Raw genomic sequence first — 24,807 nt, forward strand, 5'->3', positions numbered from 1 at the left:
GCTAGAGAGGTTGTTCATCTTTTATCTCTTACTATGCTATTACAAATCTGTTACTTCTTATTGTTCTAGCCAAAATATTTTCATCCGGCTTCATTATGAGATGGACTTGGTAAATATCCTAAGTTCCATCACAACAATGATTAAATTTCAGATTGTAGTACTTAAGGTGCAACTTTACAGCCTGTGGAGGAGCACGGTATCGTTGACTGCACCCCCTGGATTTCTGCGTACAACTGCACGTGTGTAGGTGCCAGAAATTGCTGTCAGTTTTGCCTTATAATAATGTTGAGAGCTATGCATTGTTAGTACTGCAGTAGCTAAGTAGAGAATATAGAGTGCATGTCGCATCACCTTTGCTGCTTAACCTTTGCAATAAATCCCAGATAAAGACTGTTCCATCATAAAGTAAAAACTGCCTTTAATATTTGAAATCAGGATTCTCTTTTTGAAAAGTATGTTTGGTTTTAAATCATTTAAATGTTGTCAAAGGCAACATTTGAATCTGATTTAAAACAAACAAGTCACAGACTGAATTTCATGTTGCCATTAATGTTGTAGATGCAGACCGAGCTCAGAAGCATGGAATGGATGAGTTCATCGCTGCTGATCCCTGCAAATTTGACCATTCGGCCCTGTTCGAAATGCTTCAAAGGAAAACCTTGGAGCACCGACTGAACGATTCATATTCCTGTCTGGTGAGTAACCTGCAGTGAGAAGGTGTTAGGGACAAAATGACTCATCTCACTAGACTTATCGTTTAAAAACCTCCTGCCAGGAGTAAGATTAAGGATTTTCACCAATAGGTTTCAGACTTGAAAATTACATAGTTGAAGGCAGCTGCTGTGTCACTGAATGGTGAAGAGAATTCAGTAAAGGGATGTACAAGTTAGAGAAGAGGTTGAATGAGGAATGGAAACCCCTAAAGAACCAACAACAAGCAGGTGCTGGCTTTACAACTACTCATTTGTCTGTATTAATATCCAGTGCTCAATCAGTGAGTGCCTGTTTATATCAGCTGTAATCCTGTAGTCATTGTTACTTCAAAAGGAAGAAAAAAGTTGCTGCAGACCCAGTGTACATTTTGTTTGCATTGTGAAAGTGAGGAATTTTTCTCCTATAATCCTGGCAGTTGCTGGAACTCTCTTTGCTCTGAAGGTATCACTTACCTCTTCCTGGGACTGTAGCCATTTTCTATAGGGAGATGGCATGTTGGTTGAAAGCAATCTGCAAATCCGCCCTCTCCATTTCTAACTTGACTATTAATTAATAGTAAGTATATTGCCTATTTGCTTATTCAAAGATATCTCACTTTTAGAAGACCATTGTCTTATAAATTTTTCTTTTCATTGTGGATAACTTGATTTGCACATTTGTGAACCAAAAATGAAATTAATCTTCAGTGCATAAAAGCTCTAAGATAATATCATATTACATAATCACATGGAGAAGGTCACCATCAGTTTTTATGTACAGGTGTTATGTGCAGCAAAGGATGGTTGTTAGCTTATTGGCTATACATTACATACCCAGGTTAGTATAGAAGTGCAGAACTTTACTTCTGGATAATTTGTGTAAATTCCTATCGAATATATTTTCATTTTCCTACCTTTGGTCAAAATCGAGTTTATTGCCATATGCACAAGTACATGTATGCATAGGTGCAATGAAAAGCTTACCTGCAGCAACATCACAGGCACATGGCTTCAGATAAGCAGCATTTGCAAGAAAAACATAAATTAAACATTAATTATACACAATTTTTACAAGAAAGGACACAATTAGAACAAAAAAATACAAAATCCATTGTAGTGCAAAATAATCAAAGTGGTCATAGTGTTGCTTAACTGTAATGATAAGGTTTGTGCAGGTTTGTTCAAGAACCGGATGGTTGAAGGGAAGTAGCTGTTCTTGAACCTGGAGGTGGTGTGGGACTTCAGGCTTCTGTACCTCCTGCCCGATGGTAGCTGTGAGAAGATGGCGTGGCCCAGATGGTGGGGATCTTTGATGATAGATGTTGCCTTGAGACCTGGATCACCTCCCTACTTCTAAACGGCAGACAGCTTTTCATGCAGAAACATGCATCAAAAAGTCCTTGCGTGAATATAATATTGATATTGTAAAGGATTTATAGTGTCCGTGTGATTTATACATAAGTGGCACAAGTCTTTAGTCATTCTTCTGGATATGGATCTGACTGGCAAGGCCCAGAAGATGGTGGTAAGCCAACTTCTTGAATTGCTGCAGCCTTTCTGCTGAGGGTACTCTCACAATGTTCTTAGGAAACAAGTTCTAGGATTTAGGCCGAGTAGTGATAACGGGATGTGGATGTATTTCCAAATGAGGGTGGTGTGCAAATTGGAGGGGAACTTCTAGGTGAATTGTGTTCGTAGGTACGCACTACTCTCGTCCTTGTTGGTAGAGGCTGTGGGGTTGAGAGGCATTGTCGGGGTAGCCTTGGCAAGTAATTGCAGTGTATTTTGCAAATGGCACATAAATTGTCATGACACAATGGTGATGGAAGGAAAGAATGTTTCAGATGATGGATGGGTGTCAATCCAGTGGCTGTTTAGTCTCAGAAGATGTCAGACTTCTTGAGTGTTGTTGGAGCTGCACTTGTTTAGTCAAGTGGAGGGTACTCTATCAGTCTCAGGAACTGTGCCTCATAGATAGTTGAAAGTCTTTGGAGTGTCAGGATGTGAATTACTTACTGTTCTTGTGGTCACAGTATTCATTAAACTGATCCAGTTGAGTTTCTAATCTGTGGTAACCCCAGTATGTTGATAGTGGTAATAATAATCCAATGGTATATCAAAAGTTAGATTCTCTTTGTTGGATATAATCATTCTCTGGCATTTTGTGGTGGATCTGCATTTATTCCTAAATATTGTCTCGGTCTTGCTGCAAGAACTGCTTCTTTTGCTGAGGAATTGCAAGTAAAGTTGAACATCAGTAAGCATTGTTAAACTAACTTATTGAAAATAGCTTCGTCAATCATGCAGCTAAATTCTTTGCAATAAAAAAGTCGATGAATATTTACCCTGCAGCTTCTTTCCTCAGGATAGCATTTCTAATTCTTTGTGACATAGAAAGAGGCCATTTGGCCTATCATTTCCATGCTAGGTCTCAGAGCATTTTCATTTATGTTCCCATTTACCCACAACCTGTTCTCACATGCAAACCCATTAATACCCCTTCTGCCTGCCCAGCAGATTCCCCCATCAGCCACCTACACTGGGGTTATTTCACAGCAGCCAATCAACCTACCAACCAGCCCATCTTTGAGATATGGCAGGGCAACAGAGCAACCAGGGACATCCCACACAGTCACAGGAAGAACACGCAAATTCTACAGAAATAGCACTGCAGGTCAGAATGGAACCCAGATCGGAGAAACTGTGAGACAGCTACACTCCCTGCAGCACCACTGCACCACCACTTTATATGCACTTTATGGGAAAAAATGGTGGTGTACAACCAGGTAACTAATAGGAAGATGAGGGACCATTAATTGCCCCATTTTTAAGTCTGGTGGGGTGGAACGTTAAGTATGAATTGGTTGTAAGCATCTTAACAGATTTAAAAAATTGTGATTGAACAATTGCATTTAGTTTATTTCCAAGCTTGAATGAAAGAGAAATGCTTTGCTCTCAAAACCTAACAGTGAAAAAATAGGGGAAAAAAGAAATGTCAGCCGATAAGCAGTCCTCCCACTTTGGAGACATTTACAGTGTCTATAAAGATCCTTGGGTCTGGTGATCACTGACTTGCTTCAGGATCCATCACTTAACAATGGAAGAGCTCATTCCTGAATTGAGGGGTCGTCACCACCAATGATAATTCACCCAGTTGACTCATTGTCAAAAGTTAGCTGAGAGAGCTGAACACAGTAAAGGGTATTGGAGCTGATGATAAACCTGCCTTAGCACTAAAAATCCACCTACTCGACTAACCGAGTTGTTCCACTAAAGCTACCTTACCAACAGTGTGGAAAATTTCTCAAGAACTTCTTTTGGATAAAATATTGAACAAATTTAACACAGCAAATTGCCCAAAAATCAACCTCCTCCCAATCACCAGTAAAGTGATGTAATGATTTACTACTAATTACATAAGTTTGCATGCTCCCTGACAAACTGAATGACATTGGAAACTTTGATTAGATGTTATTTTTGAACACAGGGAAGATCTCATGCAATTCACAAGGTCAGCTTTGAATTGATAGAACTATAGCCTGTTTTTCTAATCAAGTTTTTTCAGTTACATCTGAAATACACTCACTAGAAATTCAGAACAAAATGTTAACGCAACGATCCTTTTTCACTGTTTTCATATTTTTAAATGCAACCAAATATTTAAGTTTGGTTTTTCATTTTCTATGTTGTAACAATAACTGTTACATCCCTTACAAGGAAGTCACTAGGTCCTGTTAATATCATCAGTAGGTATCACCATATCAGGAATTTATGTCAATTATAATTTGAGTAATGGATGTGAACAGAAGAGAAATCTGAACTTTCAGCTTCTGTTGATAGAAGTAACACTTTCAGTTTTTAGGAATTGACTTGAGGGGAGGTCTCTGTCCATTTTATTTAGAACTAAAGAAAAGCTGGAACAATCTTAAATCTAGGAAACACTGTAGTGCATGTTGTCAACTTTCTGATTGGCCACTGGCAGGTTCCTGGATGGATGATAGTGAGTATTGAAGCCCTGGTTAAACTTAGACAGCTACGTTGGGCAGTTCACATCAGTCACATGTCCAACACTAGACTCCCAAGCTGGATGCTATTCCTAGCTCTGTCATGGGAGAAGATTATCAGATGGATGGACAAAGAAATTCAAGGATGTGCTTAAAACCTCCCTGAAGATATATATCTTCCCTAACTCCTACAAAACTCTGGCCCATGACCAATCAAAATGGAGAAGGGACATTCAGGATGGTATTGAAAACCTTGAGGTCATGTATCAGGAGGACACAAAAGCCCTGTGTAAATGGCAGAAGGAATGGACTACCTCAGAGACTACTCACCACTAACCCACCAACCTGCCTTATTGGTCACCACCTGCCCCATCTATGAAAGAGTCCGAAGTTCCCACATTGGCTTTATTAGCTACTTCAGAACTGAAGCAAGTCAGCCTCAACTCTGAGGGACTGCCTAAGAAGAAAAAATGAATCGGCAAAGAGCAAGCTCTGAAGAGAGCAATTCTCACTTCAAAGAAACTGCTGATCTTCTCAACAATGGATCCACAGGGGAGGAAACCTTTTCACTTTCTTCTCCACCCCACAAGTTAGTGTCAGGATTTAAATTCTTGTCATCATTGAACTGATAACGTTCCCAGTTTACATGGCAATTGAAAGTCATTCATAGTAATTAACCCGTTATACTGTACTTCAGTTCCCAATGCAAGAGCTCAGCTGGAGAATTGGGCTGCTGTGTACTTTGCTTAGCTTATCCCCAGAACCATTGAATTCAAATTTACTTTCAGATGCAGGAGATGGTCAGTGGTATATTGGAAGGTATGTGCAATTGAAATCTACACCTTGGTATTTAGCAACACATCCAAAAAGGTACAGAAGTTTAGGTGAAGAAGTGAACATGAGATAAGTCAGTGTACATGTAAGAAGGAGCAGATAGCTTTTCTTAGGAAAATTAGTTCAGTTGCTTTCATGCTGGTAGTACTGGGGAACTTGGATCCCCCAACAGCCTGCATCGACAAGGAATTTTTTGACTGAGCATGATTGCTTGAGCCTACTTTCAACAAAGCTGAAAGAAAATGTGCATGTGTCCATCTAGTGCTTCTGCGCTGTTTGCAGAAATAGTTCTAACCAATGCAGCACTTCAGAGAAGCCCAAAATGAGACACCCAAAACTCAGACTGTGTATCTCTTGTAAATCCTCTGAGTAATCTCCAAGGCATTTCACTTCTGTCATCAGCAGGATGTGGAGATATGGGATTTGAGGAGAGTAGGGGATATTAGATGGACAGATGTATGATACAGAATTCCACCTTGTAAACTTGAGCCTGCTCCCCTGCAGATCGGTGAAAATAATGACGGTATGTTCGGCTGCAGAATTCATTTTTGAAGTTATCGATGTAGATCTTTGAAGGCACGGATACATTTGAAAATAATAAATCCTGCTCATGAACAAGAAGGTTATCTTAAAAGGATTTTCCATCGTTCTTCTGGAAGTGTAAACCTGTGTGTCATTTTCATCACATTTGCACAAAAGCTAATCACATGCCAAAACATTTTGAGACAACTTAAGTCAAAATGTTTCTGCTGTTGTTTCTCCTGGGATGAGTATTACTTGCCCAGATACCATAGAGGAATAGATAAAATCTACTAATTTGATGCTTTATTATGGAGCGCCAACATCATCATCTCATTTTTTGCTGATCAACAAGTACAGTGTGAAAGTAATATTCAATTTCACTGAAGTGCCGTTAATCCCAAAATACGGGGGATAATTGGTGTTAATCAGAATACAAGCATTATTTTATGTTCATGGGAGACCAAGACTAACACTCACAGCAGCAGCAGAGAGAAGAGGAGCATTGTTATCAATAGGCTCATGAAATCACCAGGATCATTATTGAGTAAATAGTTGGCATCAGTGGTTCAGACACTGGAAAAACAGGAAGGGCATTACTGTGTGGCATCCGCAATGTTTCCAGAATCATAATTTGTCTGCTTTGCTGTCCAAAGAACTACTACAAAAATATCCAATGTGAAGATGACAGGAAGTGGAGGAGGACCATAATCTAGAACAGATGTAGACAGAGGCAGAGAAATTGTAGGTCATGAAGCTAGTGCAACTGGGATATGTGATGGACCAGGTACTCATGTAAGGGACATTTGATCCCGTCCTTAAACCTTGACTGAACCTTTTGTCGGGGCAGTTAATGCCATGGGGTCAATTCTGTCCTCTGAACTGGCTCAGTGGCTATTCTTTGTTGTATTGTTATATTATTCCACAAAATTACAGAATTCAAAATGCAAATCAAGTGAAGTAAATTTGTCTTCCATTTTGTATAATGTATCAGTGGTGTCATTTCACTAGAACTGGTTGATTGAGTCCGATGTCTTAATGTCTAAACATAATTGATCTACCTGTGGAGGTAGACTTCAGGAATTCACCGTTAATATTTGGGTGACCAGGTGGCTGAGTTGCCAGATTCCCAGAGCACTTTATTCTGAGCTCTGCTACAGGAAGAGATTACCAGACAGGCAATGGAAAAGATTCAATAATGTGCTCAAAGCCTCCTTGAGAAAATGCTTCAACCCCTCCAACTCTTGGCTATCCTAGGCCCTCTGCTCAAAGTGGAGAAGGATGATGTCAAGAACCTTGAGGCCATGCATTGGGAGCAAACAGAAGCTTTCCTCAAATGGCAGAAGAGCATTTCCTTACTACCCACCTGCCCTGTCAGACACCTCCTATCATCTGTGGAAGAGTCCATAACTTCCACATTGGCCTCATCAGTCACTTCAGAACTCACAAAACCAGAGAAAAAGCAAGCTACCCTTAGTCCCAAGGGGCTGCCTAAGGGAAGACTGATGACCCAAAATATCCAACAGGAATTAAGTGTAAGGTTGTCTGTGCTCTCTGTTACATTGAAGGAAATATGACAACAACTACTTGAACATTAAAATGTGTAGTTTTACAAGGAAATCCAGCAGTTTCGTCTAGTGATCTCGTGCTCTCCACAGGGTGCATTGTTCTGCACATTTTTCAGTCAGCTGACAAAAACTTTGGGAACTAATTTTGCTGTTTAAAAAAAATCTGAAAATAGTATACTGCAAAGCTATAATAGTTTAACACTCTCTGATCATAAATAAAACTTGTGTGGATTGTAATTTCAAGTAAACATTTCTTTAACTTTTAAAGGTTGCTTATAATATTTCATTCTCTACTTCAACCTCATGTATTTTATAATCTTTATTTCACACTCCATAAACTATTATGAAAGTTAATCAAAGATTGTGCTTTTGCTTCTTAGTTGGTTGACTGTGATCATTTTTCAAAGTGATTGGCTGTTCGGCCAACTTGATGACATCACGGTGGCTGGATGTCAGTAGTCACCTAGTAATGGCATCTGAGGCAAACCCATGCCAGAATAAATGAAATCCATGCCTCAGAAGTTGCCAGATCTTCACAGGCAAGTTTCTTTGAGATTAGCAGCAACACTTTCACCACTGATTAAAAAATCCAGATCAATACCTACTTCAACTTCCTCCACAATATCCCCACAAGTAGCTTAGCAACATTTGCGAGTCCTGAGTCTGGCAGGATTTGCCGTCTCTCCAACATGTCTTGGATCACTTGAGATTGGTATGCCCTAAGTGAATTGCTGGGACCAAGAACATGTTTCAAGGCTGAATTTTATCACCTATTACCTGATTCGGTCAATTAGTTAGACTGTTCTTTATTCAATGATCAAGATAAGATCAGTTGTTCAGCCCTACCACAACGTGGGTAACCCAAAATAAACCAGCACGAGCACAAGATCTGGATGACTTGGCAAAATAGAGCTCTTAAATAAAAGCATCTAATAAATCTTACTGTCTGGTAATTATTTTTGAAGATCCATTGTTCCATCTGTAGTATAACATGTATATATTTTATAACATAGTCTTATTTTCAGTTCTTGACCTGTTTCTCTCTATAATGTTGACCTAGTATGCAAGAGCACAATAGGAGCAGGAGTAGGCTGCCAGACCCCTCAAGCCTGCCCAACTATTCAATAAGATCATGGCTGAACTATGCTGGGTTCAACTCCTCTTCTGTGCCAGTTCCCCATAGCCCTCAATGCCCCAATCTTTCAAAATTGTGTCAACCTCCACCTTAAACCATTTCATATATATCTATCAGATAGTTACCCTTGACTGTATTCTATAAAACTCTGATTGTGTCATAACACAGGCTCTGCAATTTGTTGTGCAGAAAATTTGGATTCCAGCTGAGTTTATGAACAGTTAAACAAAATTCTTTACCGGTGCGATCAAATCTTATTGAAATAATTTTCATAACAGCACGATGTTTTAATTAACATATTTACAAGTAAACATTACACATACATTGACTTTTTGGGTAATTTCATAGGTGATCTCCTGCAGTTTCTTTGCAAAAATCTGACAGTTTTAGGTGCAAAGATTCATAGAGACAGTTAATTGAAAGTTCAGGTGTAACAGGGGCAAAGCAGCCTTTGAATAGGTCAAATAATTTCATATGCAATTGGACAGTTGAGTTTCATGCACTATGTTCTCAATCCCCATCATTCATATGGAGAGAGAGAAGAGTAAGAGAGAGTTGGATTATTTAGCCTGATCATGGATTGAATTTCATTTGAGGGCCTTACTTGGTCTGTTGCCATGCCACTCATGGTGCCTTGTTGAGGAGTAACATTTTCAAAAGGTCATAGAGTAACACAGCATGGAAACAGGCCCTTCGGCCCAACTGGTCCAGGCCAACCACAGCATCCTCCCTGCTCCTCCCAGTTGCCCGCGTTCAGCCCATAACCTTCCAAGCCCCTCCCCTCCACGTACCTATCCAAATGTCTCTTAAATGTTGCAATTGTACTCGCCTTGATGACTTCCTCTGGCAGCTTATTCCAGGAACTCACCACCCTCTGTGTAAAGACATTGTCTGTCAGGTCTCTTTTAAATCTCTCCCCTCTTATCTTGGATCTGTGCCCTCCAGTTATGGACTCCCCAACCCTGAGGAAAAGACTCTGACCGTCCACCTTATCCATACCCCTCATGATTTTATAAACTTCTATGAGGTCACCCCTCATTCTCCTACGCTCCAAGGAACAAAGATTCAGCATGGCCAACCTCTCCCGATAACTCAGGCCCTCTATTCCAGGCAGCATCCTTGTAAATCTCTTCTGCACTCTCTCCAGCTTGACAATGTCTTTCCTATATCAGGGTGATCAAAACTGTACACAATACTCCAAGTGCGGCCTCACCTACTCGATTCTCTGACTGATAAAGGCCTGCATGCTAAACGCCTTCTTCACCACCTTGTCTACTTGCGCAGCCGCTTTCAGTGAACTGTGCACTTGTACTCCCAGGTCCCTCTTGTTCCACAACACTCATAAGTGCCCTGCCATTCACTGTTTCAGTCCCACCTTGGTTTAACTGTCCAAACTGCATCACCTCACACTTATCTAAGTTGAAATCCGTTTGCCATTCCTCAGCTCATCTCCCTAACTGATGAAGATCTCTTTGCAATTCATTGTAACCTGCTTCACTATCAACAAGTCTCTCTAATTTAGAATCATCAGCAAACTTGCTAATAGTGCCAAGTACATTCATATCCAAATCATTTACAAAAATAATGAATAACAGACGTCCCAACACTGACCCCGGGCCCCCCCCCCCCCCCCCCACTAATCACAGGCCTCCAGTTGGAGAATCAACCTTCAACTATCATCCTCTGCTTCCTTTCGTCGAGCCAATTCTGAACCCACCTTGCTAGCTCGCCCTGAATCCCATGCAACTGAACCTTCCAAATCAGCCTGCCATACAGGACCCTGTCAAAGGCCTTACTAAAGTTCATATAGCCAACATCCTCTGCCCTACCTTCATCTATCCCTTAGTTACCTCTTTGAGAAGCTCCAAAAGATTCATGAGACATGCACAAAACCACGCTGACTGTTCCTGATCAGGCCTTGATTATCCAAGTGGTGGTAGATCTTGTCCCTCAGAATTCCCTCCAGTCACTTCCCTACAACTGAAGTCAGGTTCACTGGCCTGTAGTTCCCTGGCCTGTCCTTGCTACCTTTCTTGAACAACGGAATGATATTAGCCACCCTCCAGTCTTCTGGAACTTTGCCAGTGGCTAATGACAAAACAAATATCTCTTCAAGGGCTTCTGTGATTTCTTTCCCGGCCTCCCACAAGGTCCAGAGGTGCACATGGTTAGGCCCTGGGGATTTGCCCACCTTAATGCTCTTCATGGCTGCAAATACCTCTTTGCTCATAATGTGCATATAATCCAAGACCTCACTTCTTATTACCTTCATTTCTCTGGCATCCATGATATTCTCCTTAGTAAACACCGAATATAGATAGACATTAAAAAATCTCAGCCATTTCCGTGTTTGATAGGGTGTCACATAAAAGTTCATAGAATTTGTAATAATGTGTCAGCAGACTGACTATCTGATAAAAAAAACTGAGTTTGGATAAATAGATTATTTCCAGATTGGCTACTTGTGGGCTGCCATTGTGATCAGTGCTAGGGCCTCAACTCTTAACCGTCTGCATAAATGCCTTAACCGAAGGGACTGAATGTATTATAGTCAAATTTGCTGACAATACAACTATAGAAAAGCAACTTGCAAAGTAAACACAGAATCTGCGGAGGGATATAGATAGATTAAGTGAGTATGATATGTGCAGCATAAATTGGAGAAATGTTAGGTTATTGACTTTCAGTAGGAAGAATACGAAAATAGTATATTATTTAAATGGAGGGCGACTACAGGGTGCTGTAGTGCAGAAAAATCTGGATGTCCTAATAAATGATATGTTAGCTTGTATGTGGATGCATTAAGCAATTAGGAAGACAAATGGAATATTGGCCTTTATTGCAAGGTTATAGAGGGCAAAAGTAGGAAATTCTTGCTACAACTGTACTGGGCTTTTGGGTTCACTGAGTTAATTTCTGGAAATGGATTATCTTTTGAGGTAAAATTGAGCAGGTTGGGCCTTCTCATTTGAGTTTAGAAGAAAAAGAGGCGATCTTATTGAAATATATAAGATTCTGATTAGAAGTGGAAGGGTGCATGCTGAGATGTTTCCTCTCATGAAGGAATCTAGAACGAGGGGACATCGTTTCAGAATGAGAGATTGTACACTTAAGACAGAGTTAAGGAAGAATTTGTTCTCTCTTATGGTTGAAAATAATTGGAAGTCTCTACTCTAGACAGCTGTGGGGCCTGGCCCATTTATATTCAAGGCTGATAGTGACTGATTTTTGATTACATGGGAGTCAAGGATTATGGGGAACAACCAGGAAAGTGAAGTTGAGGCCCTGTTTTTATTGAATGACTTAAGGATCCATATATGCTTCTCCGGCACCTCATTATTTTTTTTATCTGTGATGTTGTTGTGTTCAAAAGTTCTCGAAATAAGTTGCCTTTGCTGTGGAATATTTCATGGAGTACTCAGTGAAAGGAAGTATAAAGTTGTCACCAAGAGAGTGAGGAGAGAGAGTTAAGTCATGACATGCTTTGGCAATGAGTCTGGACATTGCTGACAATATTCCACCTTTTAAGAGGAAATTTGACAAATATTTAAAGTGGTGGGGGGGGGGGGGGGATGATGAGGAGTGAGTAGAGTTGAACTGTGTTACAGAGTGCCAGACTAGGCACGATGGGCTGAAAAGCCTCCTTTTGCTGTGAACATCCCTTCTTTAGTCTTCCTTTAGTTTTAATTGTCCCATTACCCATCAGAGTTGGATGCACCAAGTATGTATATTATTGTCCTTTATGTAAGGTACCCAAGGGAGAATGACATACAAAATAATTCCCATGTAAGAAAGACAAGAGAGAAAAAAAATCTGTTGAGTGTGGACACTATTGCTATGCAGGAACTGCTTTAACCAATTTATGAACAGAGTATTTTACAACTGCAGCATCATAATGACAATGTCATTTGTTTTTCACACTCAGCATTTCTTCCCCTCTGCCATCAGATTTCTGAACGGTCCATGAACACTACCTCGTTGTTCCTCTTTTGCACTCTTTATTTATTTTTGCAGTTTATAGTAATTTTTATGTCTTTATGTCTAACACTGCACTGCTGCCACAGAACAACAAGTTTCACAACATGATGTCAGTGATAATAAACCTGATTCTGATTCTGACTGAGGAACGAATATTGGTCAGGCCATCAGAGGGAACACCCCTGCCCGTCTTTAAAATAATCCAATAGGATCTTTTACATCCACCTCACAGAACAGAGAAGACCTTGCTTTAATGTACCAACTGACAGAAAGCACCGCAAACAACACAATCCCTCAAACCGTGCTGGGTGATGTTTCAAATAGAACTTAAATCCATAACCTTGTGACTAGAGGTGATTGATCTTACTCGCTGATCCAAAGCTGACATGAATTATTTATGTTGCTCAATAATAGTCATAATAAATTCTGTTTTTTATTCTTGATTGTGTTGTGGAAATGTAAATAATTTCTCAGGAATTTTTCTAAAAATTAGATTGAAGTTTTTTTCGACAGTGGGGGCAGATGGTATATAATTCTGTGGTGTGGAGCAATGCATTTGAAAGCTTAACGTACAAAAGATATAAAGTAGCAAGTTCAGTTTATTGGAAAATTCAATTGACACTACTTATGGTTTGACAGCCACAGTTTGGTTTTTACAGTCAAGTAAAAGATAAAACACTCAGATGTACTTTCAAGGCAGCATTTTCGTCTTTGACTCAAAGTGCTTTGGGTTCAAGGTGCATAGCAGAGATTTGAGTATGTAGTTTAGCCTGAGACTGCCTGTGCATTACTAAAGGAGTGCCACGTTAGGAGGTGCAGTCTTTTTAGATGAGATCTTAAATTAGGGCCCGACCTTCTCTCTCAGGCGGACGCCAAAGATCACATGGAAAAGAGTTTTGAAAAGGACCAGGAAAATTCTTCCCAATGATCTGGCTTGTGTTTATCCATCAACCCACATCTCTAAAGCAGATCATTTGATCAGTATTGCATTGCTGTGAGTAGTGGCCCAATTGGCTGCTGCATTTCCCACATTATACTGGTGACCACACTTAAAAAAAGATTTTCATTGGCCTGAAGATGTTTTGAAATGTTCCAGCATAATGAAACTCCCTTTATAAATGGAAATTCCTTGATATCTTGTTTAAAGCCTGTTGCTTTTACCTTTTAGGTTTTAGTACACAGCACATCTTAGTCTGTAAACCTGGAGTCTTTAGTATTTTGTTCCTGTTTCCATTTCTCCAGAATTGGTGATTCTATATGATGTGTTTTTGTTCTTAAATCATATGTATAACCACAGAGGTGGAGCAACGGGTAAAGCATCAACTGCCCATTCAACCATTAAGTTCTCTCCACTTTGTGACAAGTATTTCACATGTGCAACATGTTTTTATAAAATCATTTCTATTACAATGCAACACTCAGTTGAATGATTCGTTCTTTCACTAAATGCTTGGGTATTGAAAGTTCTTAATTCAATGCATTCCTACTGAAACGTTGATGAAAAATATGCTTCCTTTCTCTCCTTCTGCCCTTGGCATATCTGGAAAGAAGTAGTAGAGGCTATTTTCTTGATCATATGTGTGTGTTGATTGTGCTTTTGCTCAATGTCCATTGTTACCATGCCACAATTAATGGTCCAATTGGAAGTACAATATTTAGGCTACGTGAACATCACTGATAATAAGAGCCAAAGTCCTTGCCTCTTCTGTACCTGGTATAAAGCTTGTGATGCTTGTGATTTTTTTCCATTATGTTCTTTTCCCAGAAGAGGAGCCAATCAACATTTTGTCAAGGCTGGAATTCATTGGATAAAATAGATGTTGTTTCAAATTAATAAATTATTATTGAAGTTGCAATATACTTTGGAGACCTTTTATACATAGAACAAAATTAGCTCCAGGTTGTTTTTTTTAAATATATGTTATGCAAATATTCAAATAAGCAGAAAATTTCGGACTTTTTTTAGCAGTCTCAGGAGAATTTGCATCTACTTTTATTCAGTACTTGCTCCTTCTCAGAACAGACCATTGGCAGGTTGGAAAATGGTTAGATTTGCTTCTTTCTTTTAATGATTTTTATACCCGGAGAAGCTGTCTAAATGGCTTCTGGTGTATGATGTCCCAGTAAATGGAAATCAAATCAGTTGTTGAAAATCTAAATAAAAATAGAAAGTGTTTAAAACGCTCAGTAGGTCAGGCAGCATCTATGGAAGGGAAACAGAGTCAACGTTTTGGGTCGAAGATCCTTCAATAGAACTGGGAAAGAGTAAAGATAAGTTACAGAGGTGGAGATGGGGAATGGACAAAGGGAATATATCTGATAGAGTGAGGCTAGTGTTGCTCTGGGTTACGTTGTAGAGACGATCTAATTAGAGGTTAGAGACAGAAAAAAATTGAATACAAGCTTTGAGCTGAGGGAGGTTAGAGAGTGAGAATATAAACAAAGGTGCAAAAGGCAGGATTTTAAGACACGCCCAGCAGGTCAGGCTGTGCTAACAGAGAAAGAAAAACTGCTGCACGTGGTTCCAGAATATTTCCAATTGCCTTGGGATTCAGATTACATGATTGAGTCTATTTACGTTTGGAATTACAAGTTAATTGCCTGTAAAATGTTACCACCCGGCCCAACAGCCTTCAGTGCACCTGTAACCAGTCACCATTGCAGACATCAGATCAGTCTTCCGGAGAGTGAACCCACGGAAAGCATCTGGCCCAGATGGAACCCCCAGCCGTGGCCTTAGACCTTGTGCAGATCAGTTGGCAGGGGTATTTGCAGAAATTTTTAACCTCTCCCTATTTCAATCTGAGCTTCCTATCTGTTTTTAGAAGACCACTATTATCCCGGTACCTAAGAAAAATAAGGTAACGTGCCTCAATGACTATCGCCCTGTGGTTCTGACAACCACTGTCATAAAATGCTTCAAGAGGCTGGCCATGGCACACGTCGACTCCAGCCTCCCAGACAACATTGACCTATTGCAATTCGCCTACCGCCAAAACAGGTCCACAGCGGACACCATCCCTCTGGCCCTACACTCATCTCTGGAGCATCTGGACAGTAAAAACACCTACGTTAGACTATTGTTTATTGACTACAGCTCTTCCTTCAATACTATAATTCCAAGCAAACTCATCTCCAAACTTCTAGACTTGGGACTCAACACCTCCCTTTGCAACTGAATGCTTGACTTCCTGACCAACAGACCACAGTCAGTAAGGATAAGCAACAACACATCTGCCACGGTTATTCTCAACACTGGTGCCTCACAAGACTGCAACCTCAGCTCCCTACTTTACCCCCTATACATTCACAACTGTGTGGCCAGATTCTGCTTTAACTCCATCTACAAGTTTGCAGATGACACCACCGTTGTGGGTTGAATCTCAAATAACAATGAGTCAGACTACAGGAAGGAGATAGAGAGCTTAGTGGCATGGTGTCATGACGACAACCTTTCCCTCAATGTCAGCAAAATAAAGGAGCTGGTCATTATCTTCAGGAAAGGGGTCGGTGCACATGCTCCTATTTACATCAATGGTGCTGAAGTCAAGAGGGTTGAGAGCTTCAAATTCCTCGGAGTGAACATCACCAAAAGCCTGTCCTGGTCCAACCACGTAGATGCCACGGCCAAGAAAGCTCACCAGTGCCTCTACTTCCCCAGAAGGCTAAGGAAATTTGTCATGTCCCCTTTGACCCTCACCAATTTTTATTGATGCACCATAGAAAGCATCCTATCTGGATGCATTACAGCTTGGTATGGCAACTGCTCTGTCTGGGACCGCAAGAAACTGCAGAGAGTTGTGGACACAGATCAGCACATCATGGAAACCAGCCTCCCTTCCATGGACTCTGTCTGCAATTCTTGCTGCCTCAGTAAAGCAGCCAACGTAATCAAAGACCCCACTCACCCTGGACATTCTCTCTTCTCCCCTCTCCCATTGGGCAAAAGATACAAAAGCCTGAAAGCACATACCACCAGGCTCAAGGACAGCTTCTATCCCGCTGTGATGAGACTATTGTCCCCTAGCACAAGAAGGTGGACTCTTGACCTCACAATCTTCCTCATCAAAGCCCTTGCACCTTATTGACTACCTGCACTGCACTTCCTCTGTAACTCTAACTGTAAACTTTATTTGGCATTCTGTTACTGTTTTCCCTTGTACCTCTTCAATACACTGTTGTAATGAAATGATCTGTATAGATGGCATGCAAAACAAAGTTTTTCACTGTATCTGGTACATGTGACAATAATGAACCAATTTACTATATGGGCCATGCCATCTCCTTGCAGCTACCATCAGCAGGAGGTGCAGAAGCCTGAAGTCCCACACCACCAGGTTCAAGAACAGCTGTTTCCCTTCAACCATTCAGTTCTTGAACTAGCCTGCGCAACCCTCATCACCACCTCAGTATAGCAACACTATGACCACTTTATTCACTTTGCACTAAAATGGACGTTTTTTTTGTTTAAGTTGTGTTCTTTCTTGTAAAAATTGTGTATAACTTGCTTAATTTGTTTTTCTTGTGAATGCTAAATATCTAATGCAACGTGCCTGTGATGCTATTGCAGGTAAGTTTTTCATTGCATCTGTGGATACATGTACTTGTGCATATAACCAGAAACTCAACTTTGACTTTGAAATGTTTTGGAATTTCCTTCGGGGATGAAAGACATTATATGACTCCATACAGATTTATTTTCTGAATGTTATGTTTTGACTGCACAAGGTAATAGGGATAGTTCGCTGATATTTGTCTTTGGGGTCAAGAATTTACAGGCACATATGGATTGTATGCAAATGAGACAAATGGGGCTGCTTATACATTTCCTGCCTCAGTTTCATATTCCCTTCATGATTAGGCACCTGTTTTCGGGAGAACCTAAAGAAGGTTTTGTTGGCTTTTGCACAGATCACCCCTGAGACTGGGAAACTGGAGAGAGCTCCTGAACAAAGCCAAAAGGTTTATGCACAGTTTTGTTCTCTGATAGGCCATGGTTCATTTTGCAGCCAGTAGGTGGCTATTGTTCAGAATTCTCTGCAGCCCTTTTTAATATTCAAGGACAGAAAATACTGGCACACATGGGAGTTGGGAGACTGTCCTTGTACTCTAGACATTCGCAATATTCTCAAGTGAAGGATGCAGGTAAATGGAAGTTTCAAGTCTCAACATGGGCCATAGAGTGGTAAATATTTAAATCTTTTTTATAGACCACCAGCCTTATGTAAGTTTTGCAGTTAACTCAAAGACCATCCGTCAGAATGCCAAAACTTGAACCTTTTTCATTGAGATGTCATGTTCTACATTTTCAAACAAGAAGGCTTCTGTTGTACCCGTGTTGAAGATAGCATCTTAAATTTTGATGGAAGCTTGACATTATCCTTCAAAGGCTCTGCACCAGTCACCTTTCACAACTCAGTGTGGCTGAGCAGGGAGGAAACCTTGCACTTGGATAGCACTTCCCACATATTCTGGTTACATAATCTCTAGAGGGTAGTTTCCACTGTTAATCTGGCAGCAAGTGCATGTATACTGAGGTTCCACAGCAACAAAATAATGGAGACCAGATATATCTCCTGTATAAATTGTGCCTTGGGCACCAGGGAAAGCTCCCCTGCTCTTCTGGAAAACAGTGCAATTAGATCTGTTCTACCCACTTGATAGATCAGTGATGCATTTTGCTCAGTTGACATTGTCATGAAGTAGAGTGTCATGCTGGGATTTTCAAGATATCGTAACTGCCAGAAAACAACATTATAAGGTGGTAGCAAATGTGAAATATATTATAACAACAAAATGAAATATCAATGTTATATCAGCAACATAGAGTCTGTGATTACCTCTGTCTGACATTACGAAAAACCTATGTCTTTGACCACCTGTTCCATTATTTGCTTCTTTGGCTTGGTATCAGTTGTGTTAAATACAGTGTACCCCCACATTGTGGCATTTCGGATAATAGAAATTCACCCTTACGGAACTCACAAATCACTACCAAAATTTGAGATATGGAATAAAAATTTGCTCTTATGGAATTCCTGTGAGATCAAGATAACTAGATAAACACAAAATGCAAAAGAAACAACAAATTTTGTCAATTTTTGCCATATGGTTTATATTATGAAAAATCACAATACAGATGGTTTTCCAGGAACGCATCCCCTCCATAATGCTGGGGTGTACTGTATCTGTGAATTAACAGCACAGAAACAATCTAATTGACCTAAAAAGTCTATGCCAGTGTTAATGTTCCAATCAACCCTTTGGTTACTGCATTAAAGGTTCAATATAAATGCAAATATTTTAATAGTCCAGGTATCACAGATAATCACAGATGTTTTAATAGTCCAGTCACAGATAATCTGGAGAATAGTCCAAAAAATTTAATATATCCTTTCATTGTTTGAATCTTCAGATTTGCTAAATATTCAACTCGAAGCACACAAGATTCATTCTAAATTGCAACACACTTATAATTTGGAACTCTGTTCTGTTTTTCCCACAGGGATGGTTTAGCCCTGGCCAGGTATTCGTGCTGGATGAATACTGTTCTCGCTACGGGGTACGAGGGTGTCATCGTCATCTCTGCTATCTCAAGGAACTGATTGAGCGTGCAGAAGGAGGCACAATGGTTGATCCAACTCTTCTGCATTACAGCTTTGCTTTCTGTGCCTCTCATGTTCATGGCAACAGGTAATCTGTTAAACCAAAGCTCACTATCAAAGACCAAAACTAGTGTGGCAAAAACTTGGCAGTGTAATTGCAAGAGGAGGAGAGACTTGGTTCCTCTTTGGGCTGGTGCTTTATTCACCACCATTAACTGTGCAAGCGTTTAATACTCATGCTTCTTCAGCTGGCTGGAAGATAGAATTCTTGGTTCATGCTCTGTGCTCTGCAAGTCTAGTTCTCCAGTAGAATGTGCTCGGGGTGGATCAGTGCTGGTCAGGAAACTATACACTTGCAGCATCCAATTTTTGGTTCACTTTAAATGAGTGGAATTTTAGGATCTGCTCGATATGCAGCTTTCTGACTAGTCCAGCCTGGAGTTTCTCCTCTTCACAAAGACAATTGTCTATTTCTGCATTAAACCCTTCCCACATTTCACCACCTGGGAAGTAAGGTGGATGATAAAGTTGTGATGCAGGCAAGAGATGTGCAACGCTGAGAGATAGCACGTGAAAACAATCAGCACAGTGTGTGCAAGTAGTGAAAGGGGCAAATAACAGCAACAACTTGCATTTAAACACCAAAATTCATAATAAATAACCACAGACGATGAGGCAAGAAAGCAGTGACTTGGAGTCATGACTTACATGATACAGAGGATTTTAAAAGGTGACAAGGAGAAGAAACATGAGGATATAAACTTAATTTTAATGCTTTGTGACCGAGAGTCAATACTAATTAGCAAAGGTAGACTTATGATAGGTAAAGGGCAGCCAAATTTTGGATGAGATAGAGTTAATTGATGATTGGACAAAAAGAGGCAACTTAGAAGAACATTGCATTAGACCAGTCAAAGATGACAACCACATGTTTTCAGTGGCAGACTGGGTTCAAGAAGTGATGTTTTCAAGATAGAAGTAAGCCATCTTTATAATGAAGAATCCATGTTTTTGGGAGCTCAGGTGGGGATTGAATGGAAGACATATTGGGAGAATCTACTTCAGTCTAAGACATTTCAAGGAGAGAAAATGAAATGTGTGATATCGAGTTTGCAATCAATGAAAATACAAATCAAGAGAGAAATAACATCCCAGTTAAATTGATGTTGCCTGCTTTCCACTTTCACCCACTCAGTGGCATGTGATGGAGAGCTGGAGCTCCTGCTATTGTCATTTAGTCATCACCATCTGGGTGGCGCACACGGAGAAAAAGCTCCTGAAGTATCACATTGACGGACTAGCCACTGTGATCTTTTCCAGTCCTTAAGTTCCAGGTTGTTGTGGCCTCTGGTCAAAGGTTTATATGAGCATCACTGTTTGCACTTATAAGGTGTTCAGAGTTCTAAAATGCAAATACTTTTACCTAACAAATAAATGTTTAAAGACAGATTGTAACAATAGCTTTGAAAGGAGAAGTGATTACATCGTGAATTTGGAAGTCAAGGTGTACTGTGTGTCGCAACTCAATTTCTTTCTGTAACACAGGCCTCATAAATGGGACAGTCCCGAAGGCTATTTGTTTATTGGAAGCATTAGTCCTAAATCTTCCCGATGTGCTCTTATAGCAATTGGAGAGGCCTCCCTTTCATTCCAACTCGAGTTGTGAGGTGTGGCTGTGATTCATTGAAGTGCTTTAATTTATTGTAAGCAGTCCCCTTATTCTATAAAAGGTTACTAACAAAGGTAATTTTTGTTCAAAAATCAGATTATAATTTCTAAAGATGCAGTAACCATATTTTATTACTTATTGTGGAATAGTATTACACAGTAAAGACACCAGCAATTAAAAATGACATTCCTAATTCCAGCAAGAATTTTTAGAACAATGCATTGAAGTGGAAGATGGTGGAAATCTTGTGAGTTGATTTACTTGGTAAGAAAATGTGCCTTATAATTGAAAGGGATGGAAATATTCAAATGATCAATTCTTTATTGCATTAATCTTTCTCCATTCAAATTTAGCACAATACTGCTGTTTTGCCTATTGTGCTTGGTGAGTGCTTATAACTGACTGAATAGCTTGCATTGGTTTGAATCAGAATTAAACGTTTTCTGTATGAAAGAACCCTGAAACACACAAGGTCCAAATGGAGCTAAATTAACAAAGCTCAAGAAGATCTTCAAGGTAGCAAAAGCACTTGAGGCAAAAGCTACATTGTTACAACTTGCCTTCACTTGCTGCTTTTGCGATAGAAAAGATTTAAGAGAAGCATTTCACACAACAGTAGCAGTGTTGATAAATTTGGGGTACATACTTGGAGTATTGTGTACAGTTTTGGTCACCCTGTTATAGGAAAGATGTCATTTAGCTGGAAAGAGTGCAAAGATTTAAGATAAAGTTGCCAAGACTTGAGGTTCCAGGTTATAGGGAGAGGTTAAGCAGGCTAGGACTTTATTCCTTGGAAGCTAGGAAACTGAGGGGTGACCTTATAGAGCTGTATAAAATCATGAGGGGCATAGATAGGGTGAATGCACACAGTGTAGCGGCTGCTACCGCGATGTGAAAACAAGACACTAGTCGAAGGGTTTCAGAACAAGAACTGGTTTATTTTCCCGCCTTGCGCGGGCCTTTTAAGAGAGACTGTTCCCGCCCACTTAAGATGGCAATGACGTATACGCTACGTCATCAAACCTTTCCCGCGCGCGGGTTCTCCCTGTCGCTCGGGGAAGACGAAGGCCCAACGCCATCTTGGGCCTCGCCGCTCCGAAGACGCGCGACCCGACGGCCGAGCCGGTTCGCTTGCTCGGACGGTGAGTCGCTACACAACCCGCCCAGAGCTAGCGATACGGTCCCCAAGGTCCGCGGGCTGTGTGAGCCATTGCTTAGGAGGTCGGCCTCTGCGTCACGGTGCTGGAACCTCGACCGGTTGTTGTAGATCTAAATGGGCCGGTTTGAGGCGGTCCGTCGTGAAGACCTGTTCCCCGCCCCCAATGTCCAAAATAAAGGTGGACCCATTATTCCTGATGACTCGGAATGGCCCCTCGTATGGTCGTTGCAACGGTGCCCGAGGTGTGCCCCTGTGAACGAAAACAAACTTACAGTCTCGTAGTTCCTTGGGCTCACAGGATGGGGCTTGACTGTGCCGCGAAGTGGGAATCGGTGCCAAGTTGCCGAGCCTCTCGCGCAGTCTTTGCAGAACTGCCGTGGGTTGTTCCCCTTGGTCCCGAAGGGCGGGTATGAAATCCCCTGGGACAGCCAGGGGCGCCCCGTACATGAGTTCAACTGACGAAGCGTGGAGGTCTTCCTTGGGGGCAGTGCGTATGCTGAGCAGGACCCAAGGCAGTTCGTTGACCCAGTTAGGACCCTTCAGGCGGGCCATCAAGGCTGATTTTAGATGGCGGTGGAAACGTTCCACTAACCCGTTTGATTGAGGGTGGTAGGCCGTGGTGGTGTGCAGCTGCATCCCCAGCATGTTCGTTAATACAGACCAGAGGCTGGAGGTAAATTTGGTGCCCCTGTCTGAAGTGATGTGGGCCGGAACACCAAAACATGAGATCCAGGTTGTGAGCAGTGCCCAGGCGCAGGAATCAGTCGTGATGTCAGATAGAGGGGTTGCCTCTGGCCACCTCGTGAACTGGTCCACGATGGTAAGGAGGTACCGGGCTCCTCTTGAAACTGGCAGAGGACCAACGAGGTCGACGTGGATGTGGTCAAACCTTCTACGGATAGGCTCAAACTGCTGTGGCGGGACCTTGGTGTGTCATTGGATTTTCGATGTCTGGGAGTGCGGACAAGTCCTGGCCCACTCACTGACCTGTTTGCGCAGGCCATGCCAGATGAACTTGCTGGCGACCAGTCGGACAGTTGATCTGATGGACAGGTGCGCCAACCCATGTATCGAGTCGAAAACGCGTTTCTGCCAGGCTGCAGGGACTATAGGGTGGGGTTGACCTGTTGCGATGTTGCAAAGGAGGGTCTGCTGACCTGGATCGACTAAGAAATCTTGGAGCTGCAGGCCTGAGACTGCAGTTCTGTAGCTGGGCAGCTCGTCGTCGGCTTGCTGTGCGTCAGCCAGGGCCGTGTAGTCGACACCCAGGGACGCCTGTGGATGGTCGGTCTGGAAAGTGTGTCAGCAACGACATTGTCCTTTCCGGAGACATGTTGGATATCTATTGTGAATTCAGAAATGTAGGACAAATATCTCTGCTGACGAGCTGACCAGGGATCGGAGACTTTGGAGAAGGCGAAGGACAAAGGCTTATGGTCAGTGAAAGCAGTGAAAGCCCTGCCTTCTAGAAAGTACTGGAAATGCCGGACCGCCAGGTACAGCGCTAGAAGTTCCCGATCAAAAGCGCTGTATTTCAGTTCGGGTGGTCTAAGGTGCCTGCTGAAAAATGCCAAGGATTGCCAGCGGCCTTTGATTAGTTGTCCCAGTACCCCACCGACCGCGGTGTTGGATGTGTCCACTGTGAGGGCGGTTGGAACGTCTGTCCTAGGGTGTACAAGCATCGTGGCATCTGCCAGGGCGTCCTTGGCCTTAACGAAGGCAGCTGCAGCCTCATCGTTCCAGGCGATGTCCTTGCCCTTACCAGCCATCAGCGAGAACAAAGGGCGCATGATACAGGCTGCTGCAGGGATGAACCGATGGTAAAAGTTGACCATCCCCAGGAACTCCTGTAGGCCTTTGACCGTGTTGGGCGGGCAAAAATGGCGGATAGCGTTTACCTTGGCGGGTAGGGTTGTTGCTCCGTCGCTGGTGATTTTGTGGCCGAGGAAATCGATAGAGTCAGGTCCGAATTGGCACTTGGCCGGGTTGATTGTGAGGCCGAAATCACAGAGACGGGAATACAGTTGGCGGAGGTGGGAAAGGTGTTCTTGGCGGTCACGGCTGGCGATTAGTAAGTCATCTAAGTAAATGAACACGAAGTCCAAGTCTCGGCCTACTGCGTCCATCAGCCGCTGGAAAGTCTGCGCAGTGTTCTTAAGGCCGAATGGCATTCGAAGGAACTCGAAGAGGCCGAATGGGGTGATAATCGCAGTTTTGGGGACGTCATCCGGGTGGACCAGGATTAGGTGGTATGCCCGAACGAGGTCCACCTTGGAGAAGATGCAAGCCCCATGTAGGTTCGCTGCGAAGTCCTGGATATGAGGGATGGGATAGAGGTCCGGGGTGGTGGTGTCATTCAGCCTGCGGTAGTCGCCGCAGGGCCTCCACCCGCCGGTGGCTTTGGGGACCATGTGCAGGGGGGAGGCCCAGGGACTGTCTGGCCTGCGAACAATCCCCAGCTCCTCCATGCGACAGAACTCTTCCTTTGCCAGGCGGAGCTTGTCTGGAGGTAGTCGTCGTGCTCAGGCATGAAGGGGTGGCCCTGTGGTAATGATGTGGTGTTGCACCCCGTGTTTGGGCATAGAATTTGTAAACTGAGGTGCCAAAACTGATGGGAATTCGGCGAGGAGCTTGGTGAACGTTG

General features: G+C 42.0%; 1 protein-coding gene across 7 annotated transcripts in view; it reads left to right on the forward strand.

Annotated features, from left to right (window-relative positions):
- The window catches only part of cadps2 (Ca++-dependent secretion activator 2), a 537,859-nt gene that overhangs the window by 358,516 nt on the left and 154,536 nt on the right, over nt 1-24,807 (forward strand). For all 7 annotated transcript variants that reach the window (XM_052030087.1, XM_052030089.1, XM_052030090.1 and 4 more), the window contains exons 12-13: nt 559-695; nt 19,236-19,423. In XM_052030087.1, the coding sequence (XP_051886047.1) occupies nt 559-695; nt 19,236-19,423 (325 nt within the window). The remainder of the gene's footprint in view (nt 1-558; nt 696-19,235; nt 19,424-24,807) is intronic.

Source organism: Pristis pectinata, chromosome 15, assembly GCF_009764475.1.
Source record: "Pristis pectinata isolate sPriPec2 chromosome 15, sPriPec2.1.pri, whole genome shotgun sequence".
Taxonomy (NCBI): Eukaryota; Metazoa; Chordata; class Chondrichthyes; order Rhinopristiformes; family Pristidae; genus Pristis; species Pristis pectinata.